The sequence below is a fragment of the Scyliorhinus torazame genome, chromosome 29, assembly GCF_047496885.1.
Source record: "Scyliorhinus torazame isolate Kashiwa2021f chromosome 29, sScyTor2.1, whole genome shotgun sequence".
Classification (NCBI taxonomy): domain Eukaryota; kingdom Metazoa; phylum Chordata; class Chondrichthyes; order Carcharhiniformes; family Scyliorhinidae; genus Scyliorhinus; species Scyliorhinus torazame.
Window position 1 is genome coordinate 23,593,419 of NC_092735.1, and position 23,187 is coordinate 23,616,605.

General features: G+C 50.1%; 2 protein-coding genes across 5 annotated transcripts in view; one reads left to right on the plus strand and one right to left on the minus strand.

Moving 5' to 3' along the window:
- LOC140403935 (ADP-ribosylation factor-binding protein GGA1-like) overlaps window positions 1-7,949 on the plus strand; it is a 59,177-nt gene extending 51,228 nt beyond the window's left edge. For 2 of the 3 annotated variants that reach the window (XM_072492201.1, XM_072492203.1), the window contains exons 16-17: window positions 113-223; window positions 1,037-1,805. In XM_072492201.1, the coding sequence (XP_072348302.1) occupies window positions 113-223; window positions 1,037-1,198 (273 nt within the window). In that variant the 3' untranslated portion in view covers window positions 1,199-1,805. Of the gene's footprint in view, window positions 1-112; window positions 224-1,036; window positions 1,806-1,832 lie in introns of those variants that run through there. The other variant, XM_072492202.1, reaches the window with a different exon arrangement.
- Window positions 7,950-10,142: 2,193 nt separating this feature from the next.
- The window catches only part of LOC140403936 (cytohesin-2-like), an 82,384-nt gene continuing 69,339 nt past the window's right edge, over window positions 10,143-23,187 (minus strand). For both annotated transcript variants that reach the window (XM_072492204.1, XM_072492205.1), the window contains exons 10-13: window positions 22,899-22,975; window positions 21,220-21,291; window positions 13,981-14,135; window positions 10,143-12,981 (exon numbers count right to left, since the gene is read on the minus strand). In XM_072492204.1, coding sequence (XP_072348305.1) covers window positions 12,903-12,981; window positions 13,981-14,135; window positions 21,220-21,291; window positions 22,899-22,975 — 383 coding nt within the window. In that variant the 3' untranslated portion in view covers window positions 10,143-12,902. The remainder of the gene's footprint in view (window positions 12,982-13,980; window positions 14,136-21,219; window positions 21,292-22,898; window positions 22,976-23,187) is intronic.

Below are 23,187 nucleotides of genomic sequence, written 5' to 3' on the forward strand. Positions count from 1 at the left end.
AACACTGTTTTCTCCCACTGGGCTCTCCTGGCAGAAGACTTTGTTTTTCTCTCTTATCTACCCTCCCAACTCCTTGGGGAAATCTTTACCATCGCCTTTTTGTTTTTTGCAGGTCATGAAGGTGAAGTTGCAGCCTCCGTCGGGCACCGAGCTGCCTGCATTTAATCCCATACTTCCACCGTCTGCAATTACGCAGGTCCTGCTGCTAGCAAACCCACAGAAGGTGAGTGTAAAATGGTGTGGCTGCCTCTCCCACCAGCTTTCTGCCCTCCTCCAAGCGCTCACCTCGGAGTGGGTGGGCAGGCACCGAACCCGCCAGCCATATTAAAACGACTATTTACGGGTAAATTAGGCTCATTATCAGGCCGATTGACCCCAATAATGCGCTGCCCCACGCCATAATATGTTTGGCTTGTGTAGCAGGACGGGTGTGAGGATGCCTAATTTTTAACCACAAATGGTTAGATGGCGGGAAGGAGGGGGTGGGGGAGTCGCTCTTCAGGGGCTGCCCGTTGCCAATTTGCTGCCGGGTTGCTCTGCATGTTGTCAATCGCCCTCACGCCGACGTGGTTTCCGGGGGTGGGGATGTTAGTGTGCCATCCCTTCTTCCCTCCCAAACCCAAAATTACAATTCGGCCCAAAAATGCTCCTTGTTCATTGCACCTCTGGTACAATAACAAATTTGACGTGCACGCCTGTCATTCGCTCAGTTGAGGACGGAGTTTCTGATGCCTTGAAGGAAATAATGATCACAACATCAGGGTAGCAGCACTGACTGCTGAAGCTAAACATGCAGTAACATCTTTTCAAATGTTTAAATGGTGGAATTAAATGCCCTTTAAATCAATTTGGGAATGTTTATCCCACTTATTGGATTTGGTGTCCCTTTGTTTTCATATCCATTGCTATTAATATTTTTAGCAAGTGGTTTTGCTTGGCTTCATAATCAAGGACTTGTCTGGCTGTGCGAGGGAACTGAATTAATAAACACAATTGAACACTCAAAGTTAATACAGACTTTTCTATTTTTGCCAAGGCGTATATTCTTCCTCCTCTTCTGCCAACACATTCAAAGGTGTTCCTACTTTTGTGTGTGTGGAGTGTGCCATTGGAGAGATTCCCCAGGCCTAGGTACAGGTCCGATACTCAGGGTTGTAAATCAGAGCCAACGGTAAAACCAACACATTTTTGCCGGTGATGGCAGAAGAGTTGGAGCTTCAAGAGACAATGGCTGCTTGCAGGCAAAGGATCCTTCCGGAAGAGGACTTAGAATCGTAGAATTTACAAGTCAGAAGGAGGCCATTCAGTCCATCGAGTCTGCACGGCCCCTGAAAGAGCACCCTACTTAAGCCCACACCTCCACCCTATCCACGCAACCCCACCCAACCTTTGGACGCTCGGGGGACATTTAGCTGGTCAATCCACCGAACCTGCACATCTTTGGACTGTGGGAGGAAACCGGAGCACCCGGAGGAAACCCAGGCAGACACGGGGAGGAAGTGCAAACTCCGCACAGACAGTAACCCGAGGCCGGAATTGAACCTGGGTCCCTGGCACTGTGAGGCAGCAGTGCTAACCGTGTCACCCATGTGTTCCCTTCACGGATGCCTGGGAAAGCCAATGGGAAATCTCCTTGTGTATTCTTTTTCCTAGTCACATTGTTCAATGAAATCAAAACCGGGGAGACTCCTATGAGCAACTGAAGAAGAAAAGGTAGTTTGTCTTTTTAAAAGGGATGATGATGTTGTGCTAAGACTTAATTCATTTCTGCAGAGAGAAGATTCCATAAGTTGTGTAAGCGAAAGACTAAACTGCGGCATCATTCCTTGCAGGAGAAAGTCCGGTTACGGTACAAGCTCACGTTCGCACTGGGCGAGCAAACCTTCGATGAGATGGGAGATGTGGATCAGTTCCCACCTCCAGCGTCATGGGGGAAGCTCTAACAGGGCCATGAACACAGACACTACACAACACTGCTGCTCTATTGTTCAGAGAACACCGACGTTTTGCTAATGAGGTGAACAACAGGGGCTACAGTAATTAAAATTAAATCCTGAAGCAGTCGATTTCTGATTTCTAAGGCAGATCCGATGGTACAACAGACTGGTCTGGAGCGAGGCCTCCAGCCTGCTATTGGGCAGAGTGCTGTTATTTCCCCCCTCCATAACCCCCTGTTAGCTGGCAATATCAAAATGGTCCTCTCTCTGTGTGCACTGGTGTTACACCTGATGTTATGAATACTCCATTAGCATTATTATTCAGTGTGTGATAAAATTGTTTCAAAAACAAACTGTTATTCCGCCTGGTTTCCAAGTCTCCTTTTTCTGCGATACATGTTTTAACCATGTTCCCCATGTCGCCAAATTGAATCGCTGTACGTTTCCTCAGTTGGCGCGACTAGCGTAGCATGTGGACCAGAAGGTTTGATTCTTGCTCTGTGCTGAGTAGGCCACTATCAGCTGGAGTAGGGACGCTGCAGTCGGCCTCAGCTGCTCTGGGACAGCAAGAGCCACGTCGGGACAGAGCTTCCATTCGTCCGTCTTACCAGGCGATTGCTCCTGAGAAGTGTTTCTCTGGGCTATTAGCTTTTGGACTGACACTCTCTGCTGCCCGATATATTCTTGCTGGTTTGTGAAGGTTGACCACTTGGACAAGACAGGGAACCGGAGTTGTAGGATCTGTACCTTTGTGCTGAAGAAGAAAAATGTTTATTTTTTTTAAAAGGTGGCATTCACTGCCACGTGGGCACTGTTAAACTGTTTTGCATTTTCCTAGAATTTACAATGCAGAAGGAGGCCATTCGGCCCATCGAGTCTGCACCGGCTCCTGGAAAGAGCACTCCACCCAAGGTCAACACCTCCACCCTATCCCCATAACCCAATAACCCCACCCAACACTAAGGGCAATTTTTGTTCACTAAGGGCAATTTATCATGGCCAATCCACCTAACCTGCACATCTTTGGACTGTGGGAGGAAACCGGAGCACCCGGAGAAAACCCACGCACACGCGGGGAGGATGTGCAGACTCCGCACAGACAGTGACCCAAGCCGGAATCGAACCTGGGACCCTGGAGCTGTGAAGCAATTGTGCTAACCACTGTGCTACCGTGCTGCCCATGGCATCATTGCGAGTGATGAAGTACAAATGGTCCCGTGTTAGCACAAAGCCAACTGAGTACATAATGATAATACGCGTTTCACCAACCTGAAAGCTCAGTACTGTATTGTCATTTACTGATACAAATTTCCCATGGAATCACCCGGCATTAATAGCATAGTGGGGGGGAAAAATACACTGTTAAACTTGCGTTCATTAACCTTCAGTCCCAGTAGAGTAGCACGGTGACGCAGTGGTTAGCACTGCTGCCTTACGGAACTGAAGCCCCAGGTTCGATCCCGGCACTGGAGTCTGCACGTTCACCCCGCGCTTGCGTGGGTCTCACCCCCACAACCTAAAGATGTGCAGGGTGAGTGGATTGGCCACTCTAAATTGCTCCTTAATTGGAAAAATGAATTGGGTACTCTAAATTTAAAAAAAACAACCTTCAGTCCCAGAAGTGTGCAAAGCCAATGATTACTTCAAAATAAATGAACCACTTAGCAACATTTCTTGAACATTACAAGAGCCCAGTGTGTGAAATAAAAGAGAAGCTGAATTTTAAAGATTACGGGCGTAGCGATCATAGTTGGGATTCTGCTGGGCCAGTCTCCTGTAAATGACAGCGTTAGTTTTGGCAGCCACCCTGCGTGGAAATTTTACGTTGGCAGGAGACGCGGTGTTTTAAAAAATGGCGAGATTTTGCTCTCCCACCTCTCGCAGATGCGGTGTCAGGATTATGCACTGAGGCCTGAGTTGCATTTGAGAAAAACTGATTTGCTAAATTTGGATGTACAGATCCAACATGGCCAGTTGGAATCTGTGCAGCTTAAGCCATCCAGGTGTCTGTAGCCCAGAATCTGACCGATGCTCCCCAGCACCATGGCTTCCTCATCGGGAGAGTAACAAAGGTTCAACAACCTAGTACCTGGCTATTTAATTTGGGTTCTGATCTGACTCTCCACGGGAATTAGATGAGTTTGTTGTCGTACTGTAGATTCGGCTCTTCTACTCCGCAGGAGGACTGGGCATGTCAGCTGACCCGACCCTTCATTGCCCAACAGCTTTGCAAACAGTGTGGCCTCCTGTTTTGGCTCACTAACCATGTACAATTGATTCTGTGCAGTTGAGGGATGACACATGCAGGCTGGGAGAGAAGAGTGCACGAGAGACATTCAGGCGATGCTGGCCATAATGCATGTTGGCAGAAATCATTGCCCCTTACTTTTCTTCTATCTTTCCAAGACCACCGTGCAAATATTCTGTTGGAATGAGTCCAAAGCCTTTGATAGACCCAAAGAAAAAGCAGTGCATGATAGGATATCTATATGTATGTGTGCGTGGGGGAGGGGGTGGAAACGGGACAGGGGTTTGTGTGGTGTCTCTGTCGGGTGTGTCTGTGTCTCTGTCAGGTGTGTCTCTGTCTGTCTGTCTGGTCTGTGTCTGTCTTGTCTGTGTGTATGTCTGGTCTGCATGTCTGTCTGGTCTGCATGTCTGTCTGGTCTGCGTATCTGTCTGGTCTGCGTATCTGTCTGGTCTGCCTGTCTGTCTGGTCGGCCTGCCTGCCTGTCTGGTGTGTGTGTCTGTCTGATCTGCCTGTCTGTCTGGTGTGTGTGTCTGTCTGGTCTGCCTGTCTGTCTGGTGTGTGTGTGTGCCCGTCTGTCTGGTGTGTGTGTGTGTCTGTGTGCGTCGCTCCCTCTCTGTGTGCGTCGCTCCCTCTCTGTGTGCGTCGCTCCCTCTCTGTGTGCGTCGCTCCCTCTCTGTCTGTGTGCGTCGCTCCCTCTCTGTCTGTGTGCGTCGCTCCCTCTCTGTCTGTGTGCGTCGCTCCCTCTCTGTCTGTGTGCGTCGCTCCCTCTCTGTCTGTGTGCGTCGCTCCCTCTCTGTCTGTGTGCGTCGCTCCCTCTCTGTCTGTGTGCGTCGCTCCCTCTCTGTCTGTGTGCGTCGCTCCCTCTCTGTCTGTGTGCGTCGCTCCCTCTCTGTCTGTGTGCGTCGCTCCCTCTCTGTCTGTGTGCGTCGCTCCCTCTCTGTCTGTGTGCGTCGCTCCCTCTCTGTCTGTGTGCGTCGCTCCCTCTCTGTCTGTGTGCGTCGCTCCCTCTCTGTCTGTGTGCGTCGCTCCCTCTCTGTCTGTGTGCGTCGCTCCCTCTCTGTCTGTGTGCGTCGCTCCCTCTCTGTCTGTGTGCGTCGCTCCCTCTCTGTCTGTGTGCGTCGCTCCCTCTCTGTCTGTGTGCGTCGCTCCCTCTCTGTCTGTGTGCGTCGCTCCCTCTCTGTCTGTGTGCGTCGCTCCCTCTCTGTCTGTGTGCGTCGCTCCCTCTCTGTCTGTGTGCGTCGCTCCCTCTCTGTCTGTGTGCGTCGCTCCCTCTCTGTCTGTGTGCGTCGCTCCCTCTCTGTCTGTGTGCGTCGCTCCCTCTCTGTCTGTGTGCGTCGCTCCCTCTCTGTCTGTGTGCGTCGCTCCCTCTCTGTCTGTGTGCGTCGCTCCCTCTCTGTCTGTGTGCGTCGCTCCCTCTCTGTCTGTGTGCGTCGCTCCCTCTCTGTCTGTGTGCGTCGCTCCCTCTCTGTCTGTGTGCGTCGCTCCCTCTCTGTCTGTGTGCGTCGCTCCCTCTCTGTCTGTGTGCGTCGCTCCCTCTCTGTCTGTGTGCGTCGCTCCCTCTCTGTCTGTGTGCGTCGCTCCCTCTCTGTCTGTGTGCGTCGCTCCCTCTCTGTCTGTGTGCGTCGCTCCCTCTCTGTCTGTGTGCGTCGCTCCCTCTCTGTCTGTGTGCGTCGCTCCCTCTCTGTCTGTGTGCGTCGCTCCCTCTCTCTTGGAAAAACTCAATGCAATCGGGAAGAGTTGGCATGCTTTTGTGAAAGGAAAATCATATTTAACCAATTAGCTGGAGTTCTTTTGAAGGAGTGACATGCGTTCTGGGTGAAGGGGAGCCTGCCAACATCAAAAGACATTTGACATGGTTCCCACATCAAAGGTTATCGCTTATTGTCACAAGTAGGCTTCAATGAAGTTACTGTGAAAAGCCCCTGGTCGCCACATTCCGGCACCTGTTCGGGGAGGCTGGTACGGGAATTGAACCCGCGCTGCTGGCTTTGTTCTGCATTACAAGCCAACTGTTAAGCCCACTGTGCTAAACCAGCCCAATAAACAGGTTATTGCGCAAAGTAGGAACTCCTGGTGTAGGGGGTAACATATTCGTATTAACATGATTAGGAGGTTGGGTGGAATTAGGGATCGCCCTTTTAGGACAGATAAAGAGAATTTCTTTCCCTGAGGGTTGGGTGACTTTGGAACTCTCTCTGCCTCAGAAGGCAGTGGAGTTGGGGGCCGTTGACTATTATTAAGGCGGAGGGAGGTAGGTGGATTCTTGTTGGGCAAGGGCGAATCCAGGTAGATGGGAATGTGGAACTCGAAAGGCAGACAGATCAGCCATGGTCTTATTAAATGGCGGAGCCGGTTCAAGGGGCTGTTCGACCTTCTCCTAATTCGAAGTGGGTTGCCCCTCGAGTGGAACCCTATTGAGAATCTGAATAAACTAACCATGGTACAAGTGCTATTCCAGATCTTGCAAGTTGAGGGACAGGTGTTTCAGGCACCCACCTTTGCTACAGAAAGACCTGATTCAATGTGGCGTGGGTGTGCAATTCCAACACAGGATGTTAAAGTCACCTGATGATGAAGGAACTACGCTCTGAAAGCTATTGATTCCAAACAAACCTGTTGGACTTTAACCTGGTGCTGTAAGACTTCTTACTGTGCCCACCCCAGTCCAATGCCGGCATCTCCACATTAACACAGGATGAGCGTGGGGACTGTATCTTAAATCCTTAGATATAATAATAATAACCTTTTATTGTCACAAGTATGAAGTTACTGTGAAAAGCCCCTAGTTGCCACGTTCCGGCACCTGTTCGGATAAGCTGGTACGGGAATTGAACCCGCGCTGCTGGCCTTGTTCTGCATCACAGACCAGCTGTCTAACCCACTGAGCTAAACCAGCCCTTAAATGGATATCCATTTCATGCAATTTCTAGGTCATTAAGTCACTTGCGAGTTACCAGCCTTCGATATTTGTCACTCGCAAGGTGACTCCTGGATTATATTTGGTTTAGCTCTGTTGCTCTTCTCTTGCTTCAAGGGCCCTTATTATTATAGTACAGTTTGCATGTGATCTGTTCCGAACGTGTTGTGTATTTCACCGGCTATATCACTGGGCAAAGCCAGCGGGGGGGGGGGACACTGTATTCATGAGCGGGGAAGTGTTCAATCAAATAAACACGGTGGCTGAATGGGGGAAAATGTTACTGTTCAGTCATCTAAGCGATCCCCCACTGGAAAATAAAACCATGTTGCCTGTTGGCACGGATGAATTATGACCTGTCAAACAGACTTTGGCTTTTTCTATGACATTTAATGTTGTCACTTGCAGAGTGATGCCTATTGAGAGTGTCTTTGTGACGAGTGTCAGCAGAGAAAGTATCGCCTATGTGGGGGCCATTGCCAAGTGAAACCTTTCATTTGTACAGGGGAAATGGGATCATCTGTTCATATCAGAGAACCTGCCAGGTTGCATTTGATCTGCCTCAGAAAGTAGAAATGTGTTTAATCTGAGCACAGGTGTGTTTCCTTATTCTAACACTGCTTACTTATTTGTTCCAATAAATATTCTTTGTCTTCCCTGCTTGGGATCTGTAGAACCGACTTGTGTGTATATATTTATATGGCCTTCTGGAATTATGTACATTAGAGAGAAGTTTATTTATGGGAATTAAAGTTTTCTTTTCCTGGGATTGTGCAAGTCACGTGATGTGCACTCGTTCTACTTTCCTTTTGTGTATATCTTTTTCCAATAAATCGTTCAAGGACAATCATATTTTTATTTTCTATTCGATTTAAAGGGAATCTTTTACAGCAAGTAAACCGTGGAAGTGACTTGCATTCCAAGTGTCTTGGCTGGACTTAAATTCAGGGTACAAGTAATGACATTGTTCTCTTCCCCCATTTGTTGAGGCAGTGCAGAAGGAGGTTCACTCTGCGTCTTCATCTCTGGCACTGAAGTGTCAATGGCTCAGCTTGCGACCACTGGTTCACCTTCTCTTGGTGCCTGGTGGTGAATGGGGCTTGCAAATTGCTCTGCTCCGATGGTAAGTCTGAGCACAGAACAAGTTGAAGCCTGGGTGTGGCTGTATCATAAAGCTTTGCCACACGGAGCCTAGAGAGTGAGACAAGGTTTCTCAACATCACACCAGTCCTCTTCTTTAATAATCTTAATTATTGTCAGAGGTAGGCTTACATTAACGCAGCAATGAAGTTACTGTGAAAATCCCCTCGTCGCCACACTCCGCCGCCTGTTCAGGTACACAGAGGGAGAATTCAGAATGTCCAATTCTCCTAACAAGCACGTCTTTTGGGATTTGTGGGAGGAAACCGGAGCACCCGGAGGAAACCCACGCACACACAATGAGAATGTGCAGACTCCGCACAGACAAGTGACCCAAGCAGGAATCGAACCTGGGATCCTGGTGCTGTGAAGCAACAGTGCTAACCACTGTGCTACCATGCCACCTGAAAGATGGGGCCGTGTTGATTAGAGAGCGGACCATGGCCAGTCCAATGGCGCTGTCAACGTGAATTAGATAAACTCCTGCCAGGTGGCACAGAAAGAGCTCATCCTGCTCAGAGGGGATTTCAGCTTGTTTCAATAGTCTTCCTAAGATCAACTCTCTCTCTCTCAAACTAGAATGTGGCCCTAATTTTATTTTGTAACTTAGATAATGTGGTTGACTCTTAAATGCCCTCTGAAGCCACTCAGTTGAAGGGCAATTGGGGATGGACAATAAAAATGCTAGCCCAGCCAGCAATGCTCACATCCCATGAAAAAAAACATTGTTTGCTCATCAGTACCCAGGTAATAGCTCTATACTCTTCACCAACCATGCTCTCTGATCAATGAGAGTTTACTGTGCTGTGGTTGTGGGCCTCCATGCTCATGGTTGCCAGAAGATAGTCCTACAAGCAATGCTAACACACAAGGTTAGGATCTGGAATGCTCTGCCTGTGGGTATGTGGTGGAGGCAGATTAAATGGAAAGCGAGTTGGGTAAGTATCTGAAGTGAAAGATTTTACATACCGTTGGGGGGGGGGGGGGGGGCTGCAAGGCAGGGGAGTGGAAATACGTGAGTTATTCCAGAGACCCAGCACGGATACGACGGGCTGAATGGCTCCCTCTGTTGTAACGATTCTATGATTCCTCCGTTTGCAAGTGGCAAGAAGCGTGGCCCGTTTGCAGGACCCATGGACGATAGATCAATCCCATCTGATACACAAATTGATTAGAACACTTACCACCCTAAAATTAGCAAATTTAGCACAGCCATCATGTTGAACCCGAGTCTCCAGCCTAGGCTGGACTAGATACCGCCTGATGGCAGGGGAGCTGTCCCTTCGTTTTTAATCATAGATTACTACAGGATAAAAGGCGGTAATTTGGCCCAACACACCTTTGTCAGCTTTCTTTGAAAGAGCTATCCAGTTGACCCGACTCAAAACTTGCCTTCTCTTTCCACCCCCCCCCCCCCCCCCCCACCTGCCCCAGAGGGGCAGGGAAGGAGGAGGACACCGCCCTCGTGGGCCTGGCCAAACTTGCCATCAGCCGGTCCCGGCAGCAGCCAATTGAGGAGGTTGTCCGACCGAACTGTCCGCCCCTCTACATTCACAGCCGGGCATCCCTGTGAGAGAGCACGTGGTGTTTTCTGGCACCCTTCCGTGCCTGTTGGGCGCCACAGGGGCTGGGACTCTTCTAATCACACTTTGGTTTGATGTTCTTTAATCCTCATTTCTGATTCTCTTTCTGGTTAACGCACTTTCCCTTTAAGGGACTGTCCCTTTAATTTGTCCCACAGTTTATTTGCCTTAATTTCCTTGATTATTTAAGTTGAACATAATAGTTGGATCCTGATCTCTGGAATTCAAGTGCAGGCTTATCGAAACAGCATGTCGAAGAAGAACAAATTGACTGAAGATGTAAGGTTTTTTTTGTAAAATATAAATTTATTAGCCTATTTACAGGAATGCAACTAAATTAATTTTCCACAAAACCAGTTTGTCGGTCATTTTAATTGAAAATGACGCAACCTTTTAATAGATAGGAGTATAAACGTGACCATAATGAGAAATATAGCGACCAAAACGATGGCACAAATTGAATCACGCTTTCTGTCTAACTAGAACCTGTTTCTTTAAGTATCAAAAAAGGCGACAGTTAGATGATGATCAAGTTTCCCCGAAGCCTGTTCAGTTTTATGTAACATAATGTTGCCTCAGGTGCCACTGCTATAATGTACGCAATCCCAAATTATGGCCTGTTCGCTCTCGGCAAAGTTGCACAAACGATGAGATATGTTTCTTGTGATAATTGAGGTGCAAACGTTGGCCAGAACACAGGGGAGAGCTCCCCTGGTCGTCTTCAGACAGTGCCATGGGATCGGTTACCTGACAGACATGGCAGTGTTTCGAATCGCACAGCTTTCCCTCAGCGCTGCACGGCAGTGTGAGCCTGGAAGTGGGAGTGGGTCTTGAAGCCATAACCTTCTACCCAACAGATGGGTGCTACCACAGCTGAAGAGCTCTTAAGCGGAAAGGGCAAGATTAGAATAATCGCTTGTTGTCACAAGTAGGCTTTAATGAAGTTACTGTGAAAAGCCACATTCCGGCACCTGTTCGGGGAGGCCGGTACGGGAGTTGAACCAGCGCTGCTGGCTTGTTCTGCATTACAAGCCAGCTGTTTAGCCCACTGTGCTAAACCAGCCCCAGATAGCGAAGGAGCAAATGTCTTTATTAAACTCGACAATCTTGCCCAGAGTGCTAATAGGTCATTTATCATGGCTGGGGAAGGGAATCGATCAGCCCGCAGGGGCTCACGCTAGTGATTGTTGCCGTGTGAACCCCGCATGGAGAGAGTGCTTGTGTTGACATTGGCCGTCACCAGGACTGGACTCCATTGCCTCCTTCTACCGCACCTCCCCAATAACCCCACCATCGGAATAGCTTGCCAACATTCCTTGTGTCGACTGAAGAATTGCCACTTGGGAAATTGCCACGTGCAGAATGTCGCCCGGCAATAATTCAGGGGAATGAAAACTGGAGGGCAGAATAAGTAACTTCTCACACTTGGGGCTTTGGTATCAAGGCACACAAGGCATAAACCATTCAAAGCAAGGCAACTTGCATAGTGTGAAACTATTCTCTATATTTAATCTAGATTCGTTAATAAGTGCTTATATATGAAAACTCACCATGTATGTGCCTATTTAAAAAAAAACTCAAATATACATTTAATAGTATATTCAATAAAATGATTATAAAGTACGTGTTGCCACACTTCCATCTACCGGTTTGTCAACCATTTTAATTCAGGATGACATAACTTTTTCAATAGATGTCCGAACAATAGTGATTAATGATCACCAGTGCTCTTTGGTATTGAAAAACTCTGCACAGTGCACACCAAAAGCCAACGGTTATCTTAATAATCAGTTCAAGCATATTGGCTCCACAATGAGTCATTTTGAAATACGAGTATTTAAGAACACGAAGAAATAGAGGTAGGAGGAGATCATTTGTCTCTTTGAGCTTGCTTCACTAAGATGACATCTGATATTCTACCCCAGCTCCTCCTTTTCATATTACCCTCCTATCTCTTAATTCCAAAAATCTATCTATCTTTGCCTTGGTTACACTCAACAATGACCATCCGGATCCCCCCTCGGGTAGAGGGTTACAAAGATCAGCAACCCTTTAAGTGAAGAAACGTTTCCTCATCTCAATCAAAATGGCCGATCCCTCATTCTGCCACGGAGACCCGAGGGAAACTTTCTACCTGCAAAGAGCCTTAAGAATTTTACATGTGTCAACGCAATCACCCTTCTAAAAGATTCTATGGAAGCTAGACCTCGTCTACTCAACCTCTTCTCATAGAAGACATCCCTCCTCCCAGGAGTCAGTCTAGTCAACCTAGATTGCAGTCCAAGGCAAGCATATCCTTCCTTCAATAGGGACTGTACACAGAATCATAGAATCCCTACAGTGCAGGAGGAGGCCACTTGGCCCATTGAGTTTGCACCGACCCTCCGTAAGAGCATCCTACCTCTGCCCACTCCACTGCCCTAACCCCATAACCTGCACATCTTTGGACACTAAGGGGCAATTTTAGCATGGCCAATCCATCTAAACCTGCGCTTCTTTGGAATGTGGGAGGAAACCGGAGCAAACCTAGGCAGACACGGGGAGAACGTGCAAACTCCACAATCATAGTACGCCAGGAAAGGCTTCACCAAAGTCTGATAGATATGTTTAACTGGCTACCAAGAGGTTAAATATCGTGCTGATCACCTGCAAGGCAAAGAACCCAACCATTGCCCATGACAATGTGATTAGACCTATAGAGCATAGGCTGTCTCGGAGAATTTCCAATAGACATTAGTGGAACCCAATGATTCTGATCAGAAGTAGGACCCTGAAATGTATTTGAAGTAGTGGAGTGGCTATTATCGAGTCTTGATGGTTCTAATGGAAATCTCCATCAATGTGGGGAGAGCTGATCCTGATAACTGAAGTAGCGAAAGAGAGCGAAGGTATTGTGCAAATCACAATTCGGAATAAAGAAATGGCTCAGGAACCTAGGAACGTCCCAATATCTGGGATGGGATAAATGTTCAGGGATAAGTGCAGACGTCAGCCACTGGAATGGTCCAACACATGCAGCCACCAAAGGCATCGGTTTACTGTCTCCATTTGCGAGGGAAGGAATAAAGAAAAACCTTTTAATTGGATTTGTGGACCGTTAACTTTTTCTTTCTCGCTGACACCATGTCATAGAAAGGATCTCGAGTGATGCTGGCCCTGAAAGATAATAAAAACACATTACACTTCTGCACTAAATTGCATTTTTAAGAATGACTATTCGCTGAATGTTTCCATCACTCAAAATACTTCTCGGCCATTGTCTAAAATGCTACATGTTTACTTGAAGACGAGTTAAGGTGGTGGTAATGGTGCTGCCCTTCTTGTTCGCGTTTCTCTACGTTTCCCAATACATTCTCCTTTCGCCTGGCACCATTCTCCATTTTGCCATTTAACCTTTCCTGCCATCCAGCCCACCACACACAATCCTTTTCAGGGTTGTTGTTTTTTTGCCTCCTCTCTGCCCACCCAACCCACCCTTCCCTGTACTTGCACCACACCAGCAACATAGAATTTACAGTGCAGAAGGAAGCCATTCGGCCCATCGAGTCAGCACCAGCCCTTCGAAAGAACATCCTACTTAAGCCCACATCCTCCACCCTATCCCCATAGCCCCTCCTAACTTTTGGATACTAAGGGGCAATTTAGCGTGCCCAATGCACCTGCAACATCTATGACCTGTTCCAGTTCAGACGAAACATCGGCGACCTGGATCATTGACCCTGTTTCTCCCTCCGCAGACGCTGCCTGGCCTGCTGAGCATTTTCAGCATAGATCCACTATCCTGCACATCTTTGGGTTGGGGTGAGACCCACGTCGACACAGGGGGAAATGTGCAAACGCCACATGGGCAGCGACCCGGGGCCGGGATCGAACCCGGGTCCTCGGCGCTGTGAGGCAGCAGTGCTAACCACTGCGCCACCGTGCCACCCTTGTGTGCTTGTCATTTTAAATCAAAATTTAGTCGTCTGTTCCGCAAATGACACCTTCAAAATCTAGTCCTCATCGGATGCATTCGCTTAATTTTGAACCCTTAACCAGAAAACGATTTGAAACCTTTGACACACTGAAATGCCATCTGCATTCTAACTTTGAGGAAGAATTCGTAACCAGTCTCGGTACCAAAACTTGGAGTTTTAATGTATGGCTCAGATTTACCTGATTGATTTGATCCATTCATCCCTCTCTTCCCTCGAAGTGGCTGATATCCTGTAAAAACGGTGATTGCCTTCGACGACCCTGCCATCGGTGTCTGTTTTGCAGGCTTTAATGGTATGTCCTTTACTGTTGGGACTGTACAAGTCAAAGCAATTCTGTAATATCAAAAAAAGAGGTTTGTCTACGGTTAGTCTGTTCTCTCTCTACAAATAGATCATTCTTGTCGCATCTATTTCCTATTGCCATCAACATGATCAGGTGGTACATTGGCACAGTGGTTAGCACTGTTGCCTTGCAGCGCCATGGTCCCGGGTTCAATTCCAGCCTTGTGTCACTGTCTGTGTGGAGTTGGCACATTCTCCGGGTGCTCTGGTTTCCTCCCACAGTCCAAATATCTGCAGGTTATGTGGATTATCCGTGCTAAATTGCCCTTGGTGTCTAAAGATGTGATGGTTCTGCTGGTTTGCGGGGATGGGGGAGGGGAGTAGATCTAGGTGGCGTGCTCTTTCGGAGGGTCAATGCAGACTCAAATGGGCCGAATGGCCTCCTTCTGCGCTAGGGATTCTATGGATTTTAGGGTTACCATCGAACAGAAACTTAACCAGCCACAGAGATTGTCCAATATCTAAAATACACGTCATTCCCTTGGACTAACTGTGAGCAAGACACAGTATCCATTGGAATATCTCTAATATGTCAAAGGTTTAACCGCACCACACACCTCTACAAGTAATCGACCATTCAGTCGTGATTCTAGGAAAGACAGGTGCCCAGTACCTCCTAAAGTCAAACGTTAGTTAGGGTTGTCAAGTCTCCAGAATTGACCTGGAGTCTACGGGAGTGAAAAGATTAATCTCCTGCACACTGTTGCAAGCAAACGCTCGGGAGAAAAATCTTAGAGTGCATTAAAAAAGCATATAGGTTTTAAAAAATGTTCTCAGAAGAATTTGTTTATTAAATATTAATTCAGAGTTGCCGGCATCTTTTTATTATGGGTCTGTGGTTCTGACGCTGGGAGAGAGAGATTAATTTAATGTCGGCCGTGAGGGAACAGCTCTTATCTGCTGGCAAGGAGTTCAGATGTCTCCAGCCCCTGCTATGGAAGCTCACCTTAACACTGGGTGAGAATGGATTCTTTCTTGTTTTCCGATAATCTGATAACTGGTCATTTCCTGCTGGTGCATTAATTATGTTGGTGAGATTCCCTGTAAAGTTTGCCCTTGTTACACTTAATCCTGTCAGCATGACCCTGGCTCCATTTTAAATCTTTCCCTTCCTTACACACTCAGACAGTTCTGTAAGATGCGCCGGACAAATAAGATTTGATGAGTTTACAATTTCCGACAATATCCAGATATTTCTTTCCACCTTCACGCCTGCCAGCAGCCTGACTGGAAGTCGCTCATCTCCGTCGGTGAAATGACTCGAATTCCAACTCTTAGAACCCCACAGTGCCGAAGGAGGCCATTCGGCCCATCGAATTTGCAGCGAACCTCCCAAGAGCATCCTACCCTGGGCTCACACCCCAGCCCTATCCCCGTAACCCCACCTAACCTGCACACCTTTGGACACTGAGGGGCAACTTTAGCCTGGCCAAACCTCCGTACCTGCACGTCTTTCTGGGAGGAAACCGGAGCGGCCGGAGGCAACCCACGCAGACGGGGGGGGGGGGGGGGAAACTTGCAAACTCCGGACAGACGGTCACCCAAGGCCGGAATCGACCCCAGGTCCCTGGTGATGTGAGGCAGCAGTGCTTAGGGGAATAAATTGGAGGGCCAGGATGAAAGGGCGAAGAGTGGGGCTAGCTGTGACTCACTTGCAGAGAGCCATCAGGGGCTCAACAGGCCGAGTGTCCTCTTGTGATTCTGGTTATGTTGTCGGGAAACTGGTCAGCAATATGCTAAGGAGGCCCAACTGTTAGAATCAGACACTCAAGATGCAAGGTGAACACAAGTTGTGTTTTCTACATAACTCAGAGGGAGAAACAAGCTCACGAGGAAAACACGACCTGGGCATTTTTGTATCATCAACATTATTGTATCAACGAGTCAGCAGACCTGTCGCGAGACACGGGGAGCCCCAGCAGACTCTTACCCGACCACTATCAATGGCTGCCTCCCTCAGGACTTGCTGATGGGCCTACCAGACAGGCTGCGCTCTCCTCCACAAAGGTAAGGGCGGCCCCGTTGGGATGTTCCACAAATATTGCAGGATTCAGACCACCGTACAGGCGCAAGATCCTGCCTCAGATTCTGGCTGACGGCGGGGCGAAGAGTTGGTGCGTCAACCCTGGGTGGATGTACCGCTCGAGGCTCCATCGCACAACCTGGACCCTCCATCTGCCCCATTCGGTCAAAGGGCCTCGTTTCACCCCCACCTCCAATAATTGTACTCCTAATATTGCTCAACGAAGATGAAAGAAAACACACTTTTGTTTAATGTTTCTCGGCGTGGGGCGGGGGGGGGGGGGGGGGGGGGAGGTGAGCTGACTGTGGTATCCTCCATTTTAAAATGCAAAGGGTGGGATTTTCCAGCCCCCACCCCCTGGGAGAGGTTCACATTAACTTTCTACCAGGAATTAAGGCAAAATCATTTGTTCCATGTCATAAATATCGTTTAACCCTGATGCACGATCAATGACCACTAAAGCGAGGTTGTAGTCCAACTGGAGGCTTTAATAAGCTAGATGTTTCCCCCAGCAGCTTAGGTACAGAATGAAGGCTGCTGGGGCGGCACGGGTTCTTATACCCCACCTAGCAGGGTGGAGCTATCATACATTCTAACCAATAGAAAGCATACAGTTTCCACCAATGGTGCTTAAGACTATCAGGTACCATAATACCTATAATACCACATTCACCCCCTGTTAAAAAAGAGTCCGGCGGGGGTGGTGGCCTGAAATTACAAAACATGGCAACGTGGTATAATTAGTTATGGAGGTACCGGAATACCTCCGTACAGTGTTTAGTAACTATTTACAATTCTGGTAGCTATGTACATTTGATGGTTTATATTTACAGTTTACAATTAAAATGAAGCAATCAGTCGATCGGGGGCCCTGGTCATCCTCTGTGATCGTCGGAGCTTCAGTGGTGACTCCGGTGGAGGCTCGAGCGTCTGTGACTCCGGGAGCGTGGCTTCGATCTCCATGGCAGCTTCGGCACCCCTAGACGGCGCTGGTGGGGGAAACGGTTGACCTGGGAAGGGAGCGCCTGCGGGGGCGTCGGTGGGTAGGGGGGCCTAGACGGGGTCGGCGGAAGGACCGATCCTCCTGTAAGGTGCTGCGGTGGAGGGGAGGGTGGGACTGGTGGCTGGGATGTGCGTGGGGTTCCGGCGGGCGCCAGGTCCCGTAGGGAGAGCGTATCTTGTCGGCCGTCAGGGTACGCCACGTAGGCGTACTGGGGGTTAGCATGGAGCAGATGGACCCTCTCGACCAACGGGTCCAACTTGTGCGCCCGTACGTGTTTTCGGAGCAGGATGGGTCCGGGCGCTGCCAGCCAGGTCGGGAGCGAGGTCCCAGAGGAGGACTTCCTAGGGAAGACAAGGAGACGTTCGTGGTGTGTCTGATTGGTGGTCGTACAAAGCAGCGACTGGATGGAGTGGAGGGCATCCGGGAGGACTTCCTGCCAGCGGGAGACTGGGAGATTCCTGGACCGTAGGGCCAGTAGGACGGTCTTCCAGACTGTTCCGTAATCCCTCTCTACCTGTCCGTTACCCCGGGGGTTGTAACTAGTCGTCCTGCTCGAGGCGATGCCCTTGCTGAGCAGGAATGGACGCAGTTCATCGCTAATAAAGGAGGACCCCCTATCACTGTGTATGTAAGCGGGGAACCCGAACAGTGCAAAGATGCTACGGAGGGCCTTGATGACGGTGGTTGCAGTCATGTCGGGGCAGGGGATGGCGAATGAGAACCGGGAGTACTCGTCAATCACGTTCAGGAAGTACGTGTTGCGGTCGGTGGAGGGGAGGGGGCCTTTGAAGTCCATGCTGAGACATTCAAAGGGACGGGAAGCCTTTATCAGGTGCGCTTTCTCTGGTCAGTAGAAGTGCGGTTTGCACTCCGCGCAGATTTGGCAGTCCCTGGTGGCTGTCCTGACCTCCTCGATGGAGTAGGGCAGGTTGCGGGTCTTGACAAAATGGAAAAAGCGAGTGACCCCCGGGTGGCAGAGGTCCTCGTGGAGGGCTCGGAGGCGGTCCACTTGTGCGGTGGCACACGTGCCGCGGGACAGAGCGTCAGGAGGTTTGTTTAGCTTCCCGGGACGATACAAGATCTCGTAGTTTTAGGTGGAGAGTTCGATCCTCCACTGCAAGATCTTGTCGTTTTTTATCTTGCCCCGCTGTGCATTATCGAACATGAAAGCAACCTACCATTGGTCAGTGAGGAGAGTGAATCTCCTGCCGGCCAGGTAATGCCTCCAATGTTGCATAGCTTCTACTATGGCCTGGGCCTCCTTTTCGACTGAGGAGTGGCGGATTTCGGAAGCATGGAGGGGATGGGAGAAGAAGGCCACGGGTCTGCCCGCTTGGTTGAGGGTGGCCGCCAGAGCTACGTCGTTCACATCGCCCTCGACCTGGAAGGAGAGGGACTCGTCGATGGCGTGCATCGTGGCCTTTGCAATGTCTGCTTTGATGCGGCTGAAGGCCTGGCGGACCTCTATCGACAGGGGAAAAGCTATGGATTGGATCAGGGGGTGGGCATTGTCCGCGTAGTTGGGGAGCCACTGGGCGTAGTAGCTAAAAAACCCTAGGCAACGTTTCAGGGCCTTGGAGCAGTGAGGGAGGGGGAACTCCATAAGGGGGCGCATGTGTTCAGTGTCGGGGCCTATAACTCCATTTTGCACTATGTAGCCGAGGATGGCTAGGCGGTCGATGCTAAACACGCATTTATCCTTGTTGTATGTAAGGTTAAGGATTTTGACGGTCTGGAGAAATTTTCGGAGGTTGGTGTCGTGGTCCTGCTGGTCATGGCCGCAGATGGTGACATTATCGAGATACGGGAATGTTGCCCGTTAACCGTACCGGTCAACCATTCAGTCCATCTCGCGCTGGAAGACCGAGACCCCATTGGTGACACCGAAGGGAACCCTTAAGATGTGATAGAGCCGCCCACCTGCTTCGAAGGCAGTGTATTTGCGGTCACTAGTACGGATGGGGAGCTGGTGGTAGGCGGACTTGAGATCCACCGTGGAGAAGACCTTATAATGCGCGATCCTGTTTACCAGGTCGGATATGCGGGGGAGAGGGTACGCGTCCAGCTGCGTAAACCTGTTGATGGTCTGGCTGTAGTCGATGACCATCCTATGCTTCTCCCCGGTCTTTACTACCACTACTTGAGCTCTCCAGGGGCTGTTACTGGCTTCAATGACCCCTTCCCTCAGTAGCCTTTGGACCTCTGACCTAATCAAGATCCGGTCCTGGGCACTGTAGCGTCTGCTCCTGTTGGCGACGGGTTTGCAATCCGGGGTGAGGTTCGCAAACAGGGAAGGCGGGTCGACCTTAAGGGTCGCGAGGCCACAGACAGTAAGGGGGGGTATAGGGCCGCCGAATTTGAAGGTCAGACTTTGAAGGTTACACTGGAAGTCTAAATGCAGGAGTGTAGCCGCACAGAGGTGGGGAAGGACGTAGAGACAACATTTTTGAACTCCCTTCCCTGGACTGTGAGGTTTGCTAAACAAAACCCCTTTATCTCCACTGAGTGGGAACTGGAAGCCAGGGAGATTTTTTGATTAATGGGGTGGATGAGGAGAGAACAGCGCCTTACCCTGTCAGGGTGTATGAAGCTCTCCGTGCTCCCAGAGTCGATTAGGCAGGACGTCTCGTGACCGTTGATGAATACGGTCATCATAGCAGTTGAGAGTGTTCGAGGCCGAGACTGATCCAGAGTCACCGAGGCTAATCGCATCAGCTGAGAGTTCTCTTCGGGCAGTGCATGGTCAGCCGAGCTGGGGTCCTGGGGGTTCATCCAAGATGGCGGCTCCCATTGGTCGCACATGGCTGGGGGTGCACAAAATGGCAGCGCCCATCCCTCCAACGTGGCGTCCGCGGAACAAGATTGCGGCGCCCGGGGTCCGCACGTGGCCCTGGAATATGAAGATGGCGGCGACTGCTGGCCGCACGGGGCCCGTGGAGAAGTTTGTGGTTGCGGTCCGCATTCGCCGCCGGAGACCGCGGCAACCGCACGGGCCTGGCATATCCCCATGAAATGGCCCTTTTTACCGCATCCCTTGCAGGTGGATGCGCGGGCCAGGCAGCGCTGGCGGGGGTGCTTGACCTGCCCGCAAAAGTAGCAGCGGGGCCCCTCGGAGTTGCCAGGCCGCCTTGCAGTACAGGCCTGTGGGGGAATGGGGGAAGTCTCGGGGTCGGCCACGGAGGGGTTCCACGCTGCCCAGGGGGCTGCCGCCCGGTCGGGAACGTAAGCGCGGGCGTTCCTGGAGGCCATGTCCAGGGAGCCTGCAAGGGCCCATGCCTCCCTGAGACCCAGGGTGTCCTTTTCTAACAGACGCTGGCGGATTTGTGAAGATAGCATACCTGCCACAAAAGCGTCCCGGACTAAGAGTTCCGTGTGTTCGCTCGCCGAAACTTGCGGGCAGCTGCAGCTTCTTCCCAACACCAGGCATGCACGGTAGAATTCCTCCAGCGATTCCCCAAGGGTTTGTCGCCTTGTTGCAAGCAGGTGCCGGGCGTAGACCTGGTTTACCGGGCGAATATAGTGTCCTTTTAGCAGCTCTATTGCTGCATCGAAGTCTTCCGCTTCCTCGATGAGTGTGTAAATCTCCGGGCTCACCCTTGAGTGCAGGATTTGCAGTTTTTGCTCTCCCGTGGGTGTGTTTTCAGCCATCTCGAGATACCCTTTAAAGCACGCCAGCCAATGCTTAAAGATTGCCGCTGAGTTCGCCGCATGGGGGCTAAGTTGCAGACACTCCGGCTTGATTCGGGCTCCATCCTTTCTTCTTAAAAAAAACTAGCTTATTAAATTGATGCACGATCAATGACCACTAAAGCGAGGTTGTAGTCCAACTGAAGGCTTTAATAAGCTAGATGTTTCCCCTAGCAGCTCAGGTACAGAATGAGGGCTGCTGGGGCGGCACGGGTTCTTATACCCCGCCTAGCAGGGCGGAGCTATCATACATTCTAACCAATAGAAAGCATATAGTTTCCACCAATGGTGCTTTAGCCTATCAGGTACCGTAATACCTATAATACCACAAACCCTTTTACGTTTGACTTTTCACCACATACCAATTTTCTGGAGTCTGCCGTCGCTTTCACACACAGATTTTCCAATGGGATAATACCACGGGGCTCCTTATCCTGAGGAAACAAAACCAAGACTTTGTTGTAAGAATGTGTTGTTGGAGCTTTGTGTTTTGCCTCAGGATGGAGCCTGCGATGGAGCATTTGAGCTACGAATCGAGGCTGGGGTTGGTTTTCTTTGGAGCAGAACAGGCCTAGGGGGGACCTGGTTGAGGTGTGTATGATTATGAGGGACCTGGACAGGGTGGATAGGATGCAGCTGTTCCCCTTAGTTGAAGGATCAATAACGAGGGGGCATAATTTTTTACCCAATTCATTTTTTCCAATTAAGGGGCAGTTTAGCGTGGCCAATCCACCTATTCTGCACATCTTTGGGTCGTGGGGGCAAAACCCACGCAAACACGGGGAGAATGTGCAAACTCCACACGGACAGTGACCCTGAGCCGGGATCGAACCTGGGACCTCAGCGCCGTGAGGCAGCAGGGCTAACCCACTGCGCCACCGTGCTGCCCTAAGGGGGCATAATTTTAAAGTGAAAGGCAGGAGGTTTAGGGGGGATCTGAGCAAAACCAATTTCACCCGGAGGATGGAGGGAATGCAGTGCCAGCGAAGGACAGAGAGGCGGGAAACCTCACAGTTTTCGATAAGTGCTTGGGCGAGCACTTGGACCGCCATAACACTCAAGGGTATGGGCCTTGTATAGTTTATTGTCAGTACAGGCTTGATGGGCCAAAAGGCCTTTTCTGTACTGTATGATTCTATGACCCAAAGAGTATTTGTTGTGCAGTGACATACGATGGCTCCTTGCCAATGCGGTGCTTTTCTGACAACTAGGCCCGAATCGAAGCATTTCCGGATTGCTCCACTTTGTCCCTCTTTCCCCACCTCTAAGGAACCAGGCGGGGACAGGATTCACCTCGTGTTTTGGTGGGGTTTGGGGAAGGTTAGCGGGGGTGAGGTGTGAGGGAAAATGGGGGTGGGGCGGGGCAGGCAAATATCAATCAATGCATGTCCACAGTTTCCTTTCCGGATTCAGAGGGCGGGACTTTCTATCCTCTCTGCTCCCCCTCCCCGCGGGATGTTTTATGGTGTCGGAGACAGTTCGCAATCGCCCGCCAATGTCTACAGCGTTCTGAGTGGTTTCCCCCGTCGCGGGGCGGGGTGGGGTTCTGCCTTCGACGGGACCGGAAGATGTAAGATGGTCACCAAGAATCCCAACCTTCTTCACGGTTTTGGTGCCCACCAGGAGCGGATGTCTCCTGGCAGGAGCACAGTGCCCGGGCGGTGGTCTGACCTGGACGACCGCGGTCACTATTGGAGCTGTTCCTCACCCTCCACGTACGGAGCGAGTGGCCACACTTTCTCTGGCCTGAGAGTTGTCCGGACTGGGAACTGAAAATTCAGGAGAGTGGTGACGATGTGGAAACCGCGACCACAGGGAGTAGTTGAAGCGAACGGTATAGATGCGTTTCAAGAGGAATCCAGACAAACATATGAGGGAGAAGGTGAACAGAGGGATACAGTGGTAGATTTAGGCGAGGAGAGATGGGAGGAGACTGGCGCGGAGCAAATAAACACCTGCATGGACTGAATGGGCCGAATGGCCTGTTTCTGTGCTGCTCATTCTCTGTAATCACACTTGACGTGAATGAAAAGCCACTTACTGTCGTGTACTCAAAGTAATAGAGGCAGTTGTCAGTCAAAATAAACCACCGGCGCTTCCATGTCTTTACCCGACCTCCTGTAAAGATAGTTGCAGACACGTTACATGGGGTCTCCTCCCTATAAAGATGTCCCATGGCATGTTTATCTAGGACTAAGCACCGTCCCTCATGAACTATCTACACCCCAGGGATCCTCCAAAATCAAAACAATGCTCCATTAGCCATCTATCTGTAGTTGCAGATCAATGGTTGCAATCAATGATTACCGCACTTTTACAACCCCTTAATC